General features: G+C 38.5%; 1 protein-coding gene across 2 annotated transcripts; it reads right to left on the bottom strand.

The window, feature by feature from the left end:
- Nucleotides 1-340: 340 nt before the first annotated feature.
- LOC109706161 (ubiquitin-like-specific protease ESD4) lies at nt 341-10,797 on the bottom strand. Of its 2 annotated transcripts, XM_020226966.1 has the most exons (9): nt 9,655-10,794; nt 7,741-7,817; nt 7,539-7,632; nt 7,296-7,394; nt 6,871-6,963; nt 6,644-6,763; nt 4,717-4,820; nt 971-1,043; nt 341-779 (listed from the first exon to the last, which is right to left on the bottom strand). In XM_020226966.1, the coding sequence occupies exons 1-9, from the start codon at nt 10,492-10,494 to the stop codon at nt 717-719; spliced, it is 1,563 nt and encodes a 520-aa protein (XP_020082555.1). In that variant the 5' UTR covers nt 10,495-10,794; the 3' UTR covers nt 341-716. The 2 variants fall into 2 exon arrangements, 1 of the variants encoding a protein (XP_020082555.1); XR_002215098.1 differs by lacking the exons at nt 341-779; nt 971-1,043 and having other exon boundaries at nt 6,644-6,780; nt 9,655-10,797.
- Between the last annotated feature and the right edge of the window lie 3,876 nt (nt 10,798-14,673).

A 14,673-nucleotide genomic window follows, 5' to 3' on the forward strand; every position in this document is an offset into this window, starting at 1 on the left:
ATTGATCTATTTTGACGCCCCAACTTCCCAGAGGGTCACCCATCCTAGGACTACTCCCGTCCTAGCACGCTTAACTCTCTTAACCTCTTGGGCCTTGCCACCACCCAAAATGCTTAAGCCGGGTTAAGAGTTTAGCCCTATTATATCTCATATATAGGACTATTTGGGGTATCACATCTATATGTAAGAAAAATAGCTTGCTACTGTTCTTCACGGGATGATTTGTCAAACCAACCACAACATAAGCAAATTGCTATTTCACCTGCTCGAGGTGGAATGTCCACTGATTTACATTGGAGATACAAATCACACATTTTTACTTAATTGATTACACAGAGAGATTAGGTGAAAGGCTCAAAAAGATAAACAAACAAAAAGAGGCAAACAATTGAATAATAACCTGACAGGCAAGGAAAATCCAACCACATCAGGAAAGAGGACAAAAACCTTTCATCTCTCTCGCCATTTGATATCTCCAATATATATGGCCTCATTTGTATCCATTTTGGAAGCAATATTCACTAAACTTAGCAAATTCCTAAGAGGCCGAGTCATTTCGAAATGCCCCACCAAGCAACTGAGGATTCGAGGCATCTATAGATTGTCTGCAGCTACTTATAATTAATAGATCCCGCCTTCAAGCTCTTTTGCAGCTCCTATTGTTTCTAACTCGTCAAAACTTGAGGATAAAACTAACATAATGCTGCATATTTCATTCATTCAGCTCTCAACTGCAGAATCTCCTTTGCAGTTCTCCTTCGGAAATATGTCATGTCGTCCTGATAAGAGGAAAAGTAAAGTCAGCGCATTACTCTGGCCTAAATAGGCTGAAATGACAGCTCTAAATAGAGAGATGATCATGATCTTAAGCAATATTACAAAGGCATAAACAGCTACAAACAAATATTTTAATTCAACAGAAATATCATCTCCAAGGAATGATGAATCTGATAAAAAAACACAGCCTCACCTGCTTAAAACTGAGGCTCAAGCCTCTACTATAGAAGTCCGCATATTTGAGCATGAACATCCCACAGTCCCACCTGAGAAGACGATAGATCTGTTAATTTTTAGAACCAAACTTTGATACGTACCAATAAAGAATGTAAGACAATTTAAATCCAAATTAATCACATCAAAAAAGGAAAAAGAAAAAGATAGCAATGTGATTCACTCGATCATTACAGTAACAATGAACAAGTGATCTCAAGCAGCGGGCTAATAAAAGACCATTATACTTGCCAAATGGGATCATAATTTTGCCTATTCAGATTGGGCTCTCAATCAGATATTCTGAAAATAATTTATGGAAAATAAGCGAGGAAAATGGTCTAAGTTTGGGTTCTCAACCAGATAATTCAGAAGAACATAATGTATGAACAATATTCACGTATAATGGGTCACAGGAAAACAATTGTTGTTATAAAAATCTCATTGAGTCAAATCTACGACTTCGGTTAGCAATAATCAATCTTTTTGTCACAATCACCCCGAATTTAAAACCAATCTAGATATGAAGTCTTTTCATTTCTAAATGAGGATTATCTTACTTATTAGATTACTAAAGATATTTTATTTAACATACCTATTAAATTAAGAATAGCTTTTAAGTTATCCTTTCCTTATTTAGGTTTCCTCATTAAATTAGGATATTATATTGATTTTTGGCCTATAAATAAGAGGCTTCCTCTTTTTTGCAATGAACGGTCAATTTAATTAATAAAGAAGTGAGTTTTGTTTATAATAGCTTTCAGCTTAGATTAAGTTAGAAGAAAAGATCCCTCTTCCCCTTAGAGCAAAAAGATGTTCAATAGAGACGTTAAATCTATCTATCAGCATCAAAGCTACACTTTGGAGCGAGAGATTCAAGCAATTTATTATCAGACCCTAACAATTTGAATTAGATTCGCATTCTTACTCGTATTAGGGCTTTTGGATGCCTATAAATAACAGGTCAAGCCTTCCTTTTTATTTTTGTCGCTTAATTTCATCAATAAAGAGAACTAGGGTTTTTGCCGATTCTCTTCTCCAACAAAGAAGAGATTCCCAACAATTTGGCATTAGAGCTATAGATAGAACCCAAATCCAAAGATTTCATCTTCTCCTTCGCGCTTGCATTTGATCCCGGATTAGGGTTTCCGATCCACTCAACATCCCGCCTACTATATTCTCATATCGAAATCTAGGGTTTCGATCTAGAGGCTTTCGCTAGGGTTTTCATTTAGTGGATTCAACCAATAAGAAAACAAAAGAAGATTAAGGAACTAAGATTTCCGCTTAAAAGAAGGAAACAATTACGAATTGACAGACTACTAGAAAGTTTTCTTTTGCACGGATTCCTCTAGTCAACTTCCACTCACCTTGGGTGCCTCAATGTGAGATTTGAAGTTGTTCAAGTCGTTACGAGATAAACTAACTTGTTACGAGCCAAACCGAGTCATTTATTGTTGAGCAAGTTTACTTAAGCATAATTTAAGCCGATTTAAATCCAACTAAGTGCTTTCGACTTAATTAAGTTTATTTTAGTTCACTTTATTGTAAACAAGAGTTTCTATGCATGGCACCTAAAAGAGAAACGCTCAGAAATTTACATTTCTGTCTCATGATGATGAATCTGACGGAGATAAAGCAATACCGAGTGATATATGGCAAAAGATAATAAGCAACCAGCAACGAGGCTTGGAGCAACAGCAAAATCAACAACTTCTCAAGCCTTACAAGCTTCTATAGCGTGATGATGGATTTAAAAATTTCCGAGGAAGTTTCAACCAAAAGATGGCACCTCATCATCAGCACTATAAATACAAATATGCGATCGCGAGTCAATCTGGATAAATCTCCATTAGCTGAGATTGGTTCCAAAATTCATCATGATGCCTATCCAACTCCGCAGACTATTGAATATTGATCGACAAACAGAATTCCAAACTCCTCCATGCAACCAGCCATTGCCATCGTCGGTCATTTTTCTGTCAGTGCCATCACCAATTAATACTTTGCCGCCATCACTGCCACTGGACAATTTTTGCCACATTCACGATTGATAGAATTGGATAATCCAATGCAGCTGTTGTCTAAATTAGTTACATTAACATGTCTACCACCAAATGTCTAAGAGAAGTTGTTGCTGCCACAACCCCATATTTCTCTTATTCAAAAAATAATTATTTTCGGAGTCACCAATTGCACCACCACTTCTCATCCAACAGTCCGTTCGGTCACCACACATAATATCGTATGAGAATATTAGATCGCAAGAGATTTTTTAATGAAACTTATTCATTAAAAGGCATTGATGTGACTTCACTAATAATCGACCTTGTCGCGCAGACAAGACTACTTAGACTTCATCATCAGCTGTTGCACTATATTGACTCACACCTTGAGAATAACTTGTCTTTCAAAGGGAAGGGATTGTTACAACCACCCAAAATTATATAACGATCTGGATAAAAAGTCTTTTTGTAATAAGATTAGGATTATTTTACTTATTAGATTAGGAAAGATATTTTATTTAAAGGGATAATTGCCTATATACCCCTCATACGTTTGAAAATATCTGATTTATCCCTATTTTTTTTTTCTTTTTAAAATACCCCTCATATGTTCCACCGTTATTGCAAAATACCCCTGCAGTTATCTCCTGTTAAGTTAACTTGGGTTAAACGTGAGTTAAACATCTACCACAGTTAAAAAAAATTAAAATGCCAATTTTGCCCTTAACTTAAGGGCAAATAAGAAATGTTGGTGACGGTAGAGAGGTATATTGGAAAAGACCAAAAGTCAAAATATTTTTTGTGCCCCTGACTTTAAGGGCAAATAAGAAAGTCAGTGATAGTGGAAGGGTATATTTAAAAGGGCAAAATAATAATTTTACAGGGATAACAGAGTTCATTAACAGATTTTAACTCTAGGGGTATATTAGAAATAGATTGGAACGTAGAAAGGGTATTTTCAATATTAGCCTTCTAAGAGGGGCAAATCGGAAAGTCGGGAACTTTTCAGGGGTATATAAGCAATTGCCCCTTATTTAAAATACCTATTATAGGAATATCTTTTAATTTATCCTTTCCTTATTTAGGTTTTCTTATCATACTACGATTATTATATTGATTATAGACCTATAAATAAGAGGCTTCTCTTTTGTAATGAACAGCCAATTTAATTGATAAAAAAGTGAGTTTGTTAATGACTTCTAGCTTAAGCTAGAAGAGGAGGCTCGTCTTTCCCTTGGAGCAAAAAGATGTCCGACAGAGACATTAAATCTATCTAATGGTTTGAAAGCTATAGCTAGGATTGGGATCTACTAACACTTCTCCATATTCTTCCGGTAGAAATAGAGAAATCCAAACAACAAATCAATCTTCCTTCAAAGAACCTTTGTGCATTTTGTACAAGTAGATGAATTGTGCCACGAATCTCAATAGTCTAATATACATCAAGATTTTGCACAAAGCAATTTAAATTTAATACTTGCTTTTATGAAATTTTCTTCAAATTGAACTATTCTTTACTGCAAGAGTGCCACAATTTTAATTATCTAATATTTTAATTAATCAATTCAATCCTAAATCACAATCTAATTTGATTTGCATTATAAAAGAGAAGTTATAGTGATGAGGTCAAAGATCTCGTAGAATATTTTGGTTCCAAATTTCAGAGGTTTCCATACTAAAAAATAACTAATATGCAAATCCAACATCAAAAACTTCTTACCCATTCTTCTGTAAAGGAAGGTTATCAACAACTTCTTGTTTCCGTGAAGATGTGTCGATCTGTTTTGCATTCTTGTCCTTCACTTCATCCATCAAGTATCTTGCCTGCAATTACTAAACATAGTCATTACAAGAAATAGTAAGAAAAGAAATGTCAGCATTTACCCTTGACAAATAATTTATCCAACCCCACAAGTGTTTGGGGGTGGGGAGGGGGGGTGGGTGTTGGTGGGGGGTCGGTGGAGTGTGTGGGGTAGGGTTGTGTGAATGTGCGTGTAAAATTCTACAACATTGGCATACAAGACTTGATACATCCAAAGAACATTAAAGCAATTAAAAAATTTTCAGATCATCAAACTATCTGCATTATCTAAGAAATTTCAAACCTTCGAATCAATCAGCAGAACCCTACATATTTCTGACAAATGAAAGAATTGAACCTACAACTACACTGCTCTACTGCATATTCCGATTGAATACAACTTTTAGGAGCTGTTAGATCAGATCTAAATACGGTTAGATGCTAGACACAAAAATATGGGTTGCATTGAGTTTCTACTTTCTACAGCAATTATTGTGGCAGTCAAGAAGAGGGTTAAGAGTGGGTATTAAAGAAAATAAAATGAAAAAAAAGTTAAGAGCTGAGACGAGGAAATAAAGCCCATAGAGAAGACACATCAATTCTGCTTATAGTTCATCAAGTACATGACTTTTCCTTTATGCCTCATTTCGTACTTGTCCTAGAGGTTTCCTTGTTACAGAAACTTACTATCAAATGAGTTAAGCTTATGCATAAGTCGTTTTCAAGATATAACACTTTCTTATCTAAACCTCTTATTTTATCTTCTGTCAGAATAATCCATTTGCCACACCTCCTAGCCAGCCATCTAATCTTTAGAGGCGTTAACGGTACCTTATGACTTCTAACTAACCAATCAAAAAAATAGAACAACTAGGCCAAGATTTTGACCTCAAAACTAACTCATATAACTCAAATAACCTTAAACCTAATGTATCCATTAAAACTGAACCAACATCGAAAGGTGAGAGATTTAGATACTATAAAGAGGCTTGTGCTAAGTTTTACCAAGGCACGTCTATTTTTAGTGCCAGTAACACATTAAATGATTTCACAAATTCTTGCATGACATTCTTGTAAATAGATTAATGCATTCACCTTTTGCATGGTTAAGCATATGGTGAACATTCCTTAAACATAACGCAAATAACCTTAAACCTAATGTATCCATTGAAACTGAACCAACATCGAAAGGTGAGAGATTTAGATACTATAAAGAGGCTTGTTCAAAGTTTTACCAAGGCACGTCTATTTTAGTGCCAGTAACACATTAAATGATTTCCCAATTCTTGCATGACATTCTTGTAAATAGATTAATGCGTCCACCTTTTGCATGGTTAAGCATATGGTGAACATTCCTTAAACATGATAATTCTAGACTTAAGATCTCCTATTATTAGGCTATTCCACGCTTATAGCTTCTCTCCTTAAAGAGATAAGTTATCAAGATTAGCCTTAAAGCCTCTTAGCCCTACTGTACAGTATAGTGCTGTTCCTGTAATGAAAAACCCACCAACAGCTTTTCCCTGCAACAGGATAAGAAGCTCCACACTGTAGCTTCTGCATTTGGGCCCCATAATCTCCTTTTTTTTCCCCTACTACAGAATTTCCTATTTATACACATACAACTAGAGATAAATGTATTTGAAAACAAAATCAGAAGTACAGTCAAACAGGCCTTTACGCTCATTAAAAAGCATTAGTACAATATAAACTTCAAGTAGCTGGCTTGACAATTCCACGAGGAAAAACTAGTGGAATTTTCTAAGAAAATCATTCAGCATAATTCTAACAAAACCACAGAGAGAGAGAGAGAGAGAGAGAGAGAGAAGATACAAGCAAAGCTCACCAAAACTCTCAGCACCATTATGTCAATGCCACCAAGTGAATCAAGATATTGAAACTTCTTATCCTTAACATCGACAACTGCTAAACACCAATGTATCTCCTTGTGAATGGGAACAAATATCTGAAGAGAATTGCAAACTTAACAATGAAATCAAGAGATGTCAATATAGAAAAACAAGAATTGAAGATGGAAAGAGGGCTTCATCAGAAGAAAAAAAAAGAATGTACTTTGTCACACTCAATAAGGCTGTAACCTAATTTCCTTTGTGTCGTCCACCTTCTTACCGCCTTGAAGTCATAGCCATTGCTCCCACTAATCAGCTAAGCAGGGAAACAAAAGAAAGGGAAAAAAAAAATTACAACACAATTGGTGCATGCTCATTGCTAAAGAAAGTATAGAGAGCATATAAGACAACCAGCAATTACTAAAAGTAAATAAATAAATATACACAAAAAAAAATATTAAGAGATTAATTTGTCTTTTAACTTGTAACCTAAGAAATAGATGGGACATCTTTCTTATTACAAAATTAATTTTGCCCATATTGTCAATAAAATTCATGGATCACCAAACCAAGTAGCAGATGAGTTTTTTTTAAAAAAAAATACAAATCACAAAGTAAAATTAATAGGAAATGATCGTAGTAGCAAACCTTTTTATTGAAGAAAGTATTAAAAAACTGGCACTTTAGAAACTTGTTTGGTTGGCTTCTTTCTCTCTCCTTCAATAGTTCCAGGTACAAATTTATGACCTATAAAAGGGAGCAACAAATGAATATGAACATGGAAGGATATAAGACGATCCATGCGACTGTAGCATTTCTAATTGTTTAGCTTCAAACTCAAAAGCGACAATGATAAAAAAAAAAAAAAGAGTAAAATAATATAAGAATTACCTCATCATTCAACCAAGCACCATATCTCAAGCACTGTAAAATCTCTCTAGTTATTACAATGTTAGAACTTTCATGTGTGACTAATTCTTCTCGGCTGCAAAATAAACAACTTGTGTTGTGATACTCAGAAATGTAGACCAAAGGTAAGAACTATAAATAGTATATGTAATTTGACAAAACAAAGAAATATGATTCAAAATACCTGTTAGCACCATCCAAAGCGCTGTCTACAACATTCTCTTCTTCATTGGTAAGAGGTGTAAAGGGTTCGCGCAATTCCTGAAACCACCATAAGAAGTAAGAAAAATAACAGAAAAGTGAGCATAAAAGCTCAAGCTGGTTGAAATCACCTTACAACTATAAAGTTACAACTTAACTATAGTACTTTAAGAGAACGGAGTAACTAAATTGTTCCTATTGTACTCAACAAAATGAACAAAGCAACACAATTAATGCATGAAGTCTTTTCCCGGCCAAATAAGCTACACAGTATTTCTGCAACAAGACCATATCATTGTCACTTCAGTTTTCCACAAAATATCATGTATAGGACTAGGTTCCTATATACTATGGATTGCAGAATTAATAACTATATGATTTCTAAATTTAGAATTTCAAGAAATAAACTGATTTGATTAATGTCTGCACATTGCCTGACGCCTGTATATGTAAAGAGCAAAACTTTCCAATGATAGCTATCAAACATGTTAATTTAATAAAAAATCTAGGGTTCTAGGGAACAAGTCAGAACAAGTTATAACCATGGATACCAATGAGCAGGATTAATCCAAAGTACATGAAGTTGTGCAACTCATCTTCCGACTGCTTGTTTGTGTAGCAACAGAAATAGAACTACTATTGAAAAACACTTTCCCTACAAAGTTACGTCTTAGCATATCTAATTTTTGGTGAGAACTTCCAATAGTTCCCAGGAAAGGCAAGAAATAATCTCACAATCAATCTTAATGAAACTTCTCGAAAATAATAATATTAATATCACAAAGATCATTAATGTGGTATCTTAATGACAAAAAAGTACATAAGAAAGGTTTCAAAACTCATCTTTTATTATAATCCCACAGTTCATCATTCCACTAAAAAATAGAGAATAGAGCTTGCATGCAATTGAAAATTGGCTTCCCCAAACAACGCAGCCAATGTTTAAGAAACTTAATAATGATAAAGCCCTCGTCTCTTCAACTGTCATAATATTATGTTGTTTATAGCATGTATGTTGTCTGTCCTTTCTTCCATCTGTTCTAGCTTAGATTCAATACCTAGATAATTTCCGATAATAAACTACCAAAAACTTCCACTTCCTTTTCTCCTGACTACCATATAATTTGTCAACGCGTGCATGCATATGAAGCACAATTACATATGCTTAATTGTAAATTCATTTTCACGTAAACAATCCTCTTATCTGTGATTAGATAAACCCAACTACTCTCCATAGCATCCTTCAGTGTCCATATAAAAACCTTGTAAGGACCTGTTTTGCCAAAATACAAGAACAGTTTCCATACTGGGAGAGGCAGCAGCAAGATGTTTCACAAACAAAAAAAAAAGAGAGTTGCAGTGGCGGGAAGTCAAAATAAACTTCTGGGCCACAAAAGCATAAGCTCCAAATTGGAGCTTTTCTTTGCACTACTGTGAGAAGCTGCTGAGGGGATCAACGACAAAATGGTGAAATGATTACTGCTTCTTCAAGCAGCTGCATAATGTATAGCCAAGACAATATCGGCCCTAAAGGGGTTTTTAGTGTCGTAGTCCTCTTCTAAAATTTTATTTTAAAAATAAATTTGTTAAATTTTTATTTGTAGATATAGTCCTATAAAAGCGGTGAATGGTTTACCGCTTTTATTATTTTTTTACTTCTAAATAGAAGTTATGAATGCGGTGAATCATTTTAAAGGTCTATTTTTATAATTATTTTTTTAAGAAAACTATTTTTATAATTATAAAAATCAATAGGATTAGTTATAAAAAAAATTCACCCTAAATGGTGAACACAGATGAAAAATTTTACAAATATACTACTCATACAAGTACAGTCGATAAAACAGACAACATACACAATCAAAATGCACAAGTAGGAAGAGAGGAATGAGATCACCTTTGTGGGCATGGAGTCCAGAACCTCCTTGAGCAACTGGAACGAAGTTACATTCTTCTCTGCCAACTTCACCTCGAATTCAAGATCCCGCAACCTAGAATCATGCTTCCTTACAGAATCCTCATACAGCTCCTTGTACAAAGGAACCTTCCTAACAGAACTCAACTCACGCACAGGTGAAAGCTCCAAAGAAACCTTCTTTCTCTCATCTTCCACTCTCTGCCTAACTACAAGCGACGATTTGTTGGTAAGCTCCGAAACAGTTATGGATTGCGAAGGCGGGAATCGGGTCTTTACTGATACAAGATCGGATGCTACGGAATGCCCATTCTGTACACTGTCCACCAACCTCTTATACTGCTCCAATCCCAACCCCCAACCTTCCGCCTCCGCCTCCTCTTCGAAGGATTTCTGGGGCACAGATGACGAAAAGGGGGCGGCTTTCTTCGCCGAGAGGAACTGCAGCGGAGGGCTCCACTTGTCGGAATCTCTTTCCTTAGCAAGTGAGGGTTCAGGGGGCCGAGATCGACGAGAATTCAACAATCCGAGGCCGAAGGCCTTGATACTCCGCTGCGGAGCGTGGACGGCGCGGGGCAGCGGCGCGGCAGGAGGCGGGAACCGGCGAAGCGAGGACGGCGCCGCCCGGGAGGAATCCAGGTTCGGCGGCGGCATCGCCGGAGAAGGCGGCGGTGGGCCGTCGTCGAGCGGCGGCGGAGTCGGCGTCGTCTTCATCCTCTTCGCCATGGGAGGGGGGAGGACGAGGGAGGCGGGGGAGGAAGCCGAGGGGAGGCTTTTGTGGTCGCCAAAGCGGCGCTTGCGGTTGTCCGTGAGGGCGCCCATGGGAAGGAGTGGATCGGATCGGATCGAATCGACCGACGAAGCTAGGGTTTCATAGGTCGGGGCAGCGATGAAACCGTAGAAGGGCAGAGGGAGGGGGTTCGGGGCGGAGAAAAGAGAAACGCAGGGGAAGAAGACGATGAAACCCTAGAAGGAGAGAGAGATAGAGAGAGAGAGAGAGAGAGAGAGAGAGAGAGAGAGAGAAGGGCGGGGCTAGGAAATTTCGGTCGTCAGTGGCGGGGAGGGTATAAAACGTGGGGAAAAAAATTGGAGGGATTTCCAAAGAGGAGAGGACAGGAGGACAGGAGGCCGAATACTTGGGCTCCCATTTGTTTGCGTAGGTTTCAGGGGTCCGGGACTGGTAAGGAATTAAAAAAAAAGAAAAAGAAAAAGTAAGCTAGTTAAAAGTTATATATGTATAAAAATTAGATTCACTGAGATTTTATTTATAAAAAAAAAAATATATATATTACCAGGTAAGCGCAATTTAAATTTTTGATATTTTAGAAGCTAAAATTTACGTGAATTATTTATATTATTCAAAATATGCGCTATCATGTTTTTTCGCTATTTGTCTTTCAATAATTGACAAAATGTTGTAAACCGCAATACAGAGAGCAGTGAATCGTTTACTGTATTCATGATTCGGCGAGTAATTTATCGCTTTTTTATAAAAGGTGGACCACAAATCAAGAATCACCGCCGCCTCCTTCAAGCCCTCCCCGCCGGCAAGAACCCCTTCCTGGCTGCACGCGCCTCCCTTGGCCGCCGGAGCCCGAGAAGGAACACCTTGCTCCAAAGCAATCTCGGGCTAGGGTTTCTTATGGCTGACTCCAGCACCGCCGATCTCCCGGCAAGTGGGCACGGCCTTCCTGAGGGCTTGTAAGTCACCGTGCTCCCCTTTGCAACAATCTAATTAGCTCTGTATTGCTGGTTGGACAATGTCGCTCCTTTAGCCCTCGAAACTTGAGATTAAAGCCACTTAGGCATGCTCTTCAATCACTATTCACGCTCTGGATAGCGAGCACAGTATCAAGACTTAGAGATTTTCTCCAAGATTTTTCTTTGCAATCACTCAAACCCCAAAGCGGATATCTGTTAGAGGTTTTGCCTAAGTCTTCTAGAAGCATCTTTGCAGATCTCGGGACTGATGGAGCGGGAACCGAGGAGTCTCTAAAAGTTTTTATTTTTCTAGAAAATGTATTTATTAGGACTCTTAGGAGCTCGTAACCTCCCCTTTTGGCTTGTAGTTTCATGCCGCTTGGCATCTTTCTGTTTACTTTATACACGGCGAGTAAGGGTGTAAAACAGGCCGAGCAGCTCGCAGGCCGCCTGTTTTTGCACTACCAAATCTGCAACAACCCTTTGAATTGGAGGCAGACGCATCAGGAACCATGGGGCCTATCTTGATGCAAGACGGTCGGCCTATCGCGTATTACTCTGAAATGTTTCAGAGAGCTCAAAAAAACTACCCGACCTATGACAAGAAACTCTTGGTACTACACCAGGCAGTGAAGCATTGATGGGTCTACTTCTTAGGAAAGGAGACAGTGGTGCATACAGACCACCGCCCGCTTCAGTACCTCCAAACGCAATCAAAATTACAGTAGATGCGCCACATGAAATGGCTGACATACTTGCAGCAGTTCAATCTGGTGATCAAGTACAATAAAGACGCTCACAACAAACTGGCTGATATGCTATCACGACCACCAGTGGCAGCACTTTGCTTATCGATATTTCTACAAGTTCAGTCAAATTTTCAGGAGTATGCAAGCTTATATGCAGAAGACTCAGATTTTCAAGGGGCGTTGGCTGACATCAAAGCAAGACGACCTACTGAGTTTCTCTTACAAGGCGGTCTACTGTACAAAGGTGCACTGCTATATGTACATAAAGATCGCAATCAAGTACAATGGATCCGAGAAGCTCATGCCTCAAAGGTGGTAGGTCACTTCAGGGTGAACAAAATCTTACAAAATCTCCAGCGCTATCACAGTCCGTGGCCCGCCTCTTTGGTCGGGTTCGGGCCGCCAACAGACCACCGAACGGACAGAGTCTCCCCTGTACGTTCAAGGGGTCACAATCAATACAATACACGAGATTCCAACCAAGAATAGTATTCAAGCAAGGATTGCATAAGGAAACATCAAGAACATAAATACAACTATACTGTTACAAGCATTCACATACATTTATTTTACATTCCATTTTTCACTTTCAAATATAATCAACATTACTACAAATTATTACAATTTTGTTCTTTTCATTTCCACCCCTAAGCTAGACCACTTCGGGGTACCACTATCTCTGGTCACAATAGTAGGGCGCTATCTACAGAGCTACGCCCTCTCCTCGTGCCGCCACGCCGCTCGCGTGTAACCTGAAATCCCCCAAAACAACGTGGGGTGAGAACTATATCCATAGTTCCCAGCGGGTACGGTCACCCAAGGGAGATGCTCAACCTACCAGGTCCAAAGGAGGCACTGCAATCATGTTAGCCCAATAGATATCCACAAATATTTATACAAACAATAAATAAATGTGTATGCCTCAAGAAATGCAATATGCAAATGCAAATCATGTAATCAACCAAGTAGATCACCCGATACTACTTTCTATCTCACTATCCATAGCTTTTCCTCAATTATATATCTTGCCATTTTACATCATTCGTCATTTTACTCCTAAGGTTTCCTCTACCTTAGCCAAGCTAACCACCCGACTCGGCCTCAAGTCAATCATCTGCGGAACCGCGTACAGCTAGGCTCGAGGTGAAGGACGTCTCACATACACTTCAGCCTTAAATTCACTCAACTGGGATGCCAACTGGGATGCAATTCTACTCATATGTTTGTCACCCAATCATTCCGGCTCACCCGAAGGTTAAGCCCCGACTCACAACCAAATCCCGCATCGTGAGGAGACATCCGCTACTCTCACCCGGGACCGTCTGCAGGACAACTACGTCTACCCCAGCGACCACTGCCAAGCAAAACAGACGAATGTGAGTATGATCCAATCCTCTAGCCCGAGGATACCCCACCAACTAGTAGTAGTCAAGCCGGGATAAACACCAATCCCAATCCTTATATACTGAGCAATCACAATACCTCTGGCTAATGCCACAATGTCACAATGTCTCTAGCTAATGCCACAACGTCACAATGTCTCTAGCTAATGTCACAATGTCACAATGTCTCTAGCCAAATGCCACAATATCTCTAAGTTCTCATTGTTATGTCAAATGCCACAAAATCACGATTGCACATGTATATATTTTCTAGCATATTCTCATAATGCCAACATGCATAATTTTATCTAGCATATTCCACAATATCAACATTCATATACCATCGAGCAAATGCTATAATATGTCAATATGCATATTCCATTTATCATATTCCACAATATGTCCATATACATATACCAACTAGCATATTTCTCATAATATCAACATGCATACTCTTTGTCATCTAAGGGTAGTCAATACATAACATCTCATGCGATTACATGGCATCCACCTATGCATTCATTTATGTAATTAACTACCATTACATGCATCAATGACAAACCACTTCACTTTGTCTTGGAAGTGACTTAATCACTTCGGTAAAACACAACCCACCTCGTAACGCTCTCCGATTGCTTGTAGTCACCTGCAATCGGGCTCCCGCGGCACACGTGATTCGATTCGGCTCGAATTCGCAATGGATCACCAAACACCTGTCAATCCGCAACCTAGGGTCATCTAGGGCCCATCTCTAACCTTTAATTAGAGAATAATATGGTTAATTTAGATCAAAACCCTCATTTGCTCCAAAACCCCAATCTAACCCTAGCATGATTATATCCTCCAATTAACTCAAAACTTCATGAAGGAAACATGCTAGAAATACTCTAGAGGTTACTAGAACACTAAGCATTAAGGATTAAACCAAATCTCAAACACTTACCAAAATGCGAATGCCGAGTCGAAAGCACGCCGCTCCACCGAGCGCACGAGGACTCGATCCGTCGCTCCCAACGCGTTCCCAAGCTCCTTCTCCACTAAGCCTCCAATTTTGGAAGAGATATCTAGAGAGAGAAAGAAGTATTCTAGAGAGAGAGAGGGAGAGCTTCTCTCTCCTCCATATGTGTGTGGGTGTGTGTTTGGGCTGTGGGAGGAAGAAGGAGGGAGAA

This window comes from Ananas comosus, unplaced genomic scaffold (genome assembly GCF_001540865.1).
Source record: "Ananas comosus cultivar F153 unplaced genomic scaffold, ASM154086v1, whole genome shotgun sequence".
Classification (NCBI taxonomy): Eukaryota; Viridiplantae; Streptophyta; class Magnoliopsida; order Poales; family Bromeliaceae; genus Ananas; species Ananas comosus.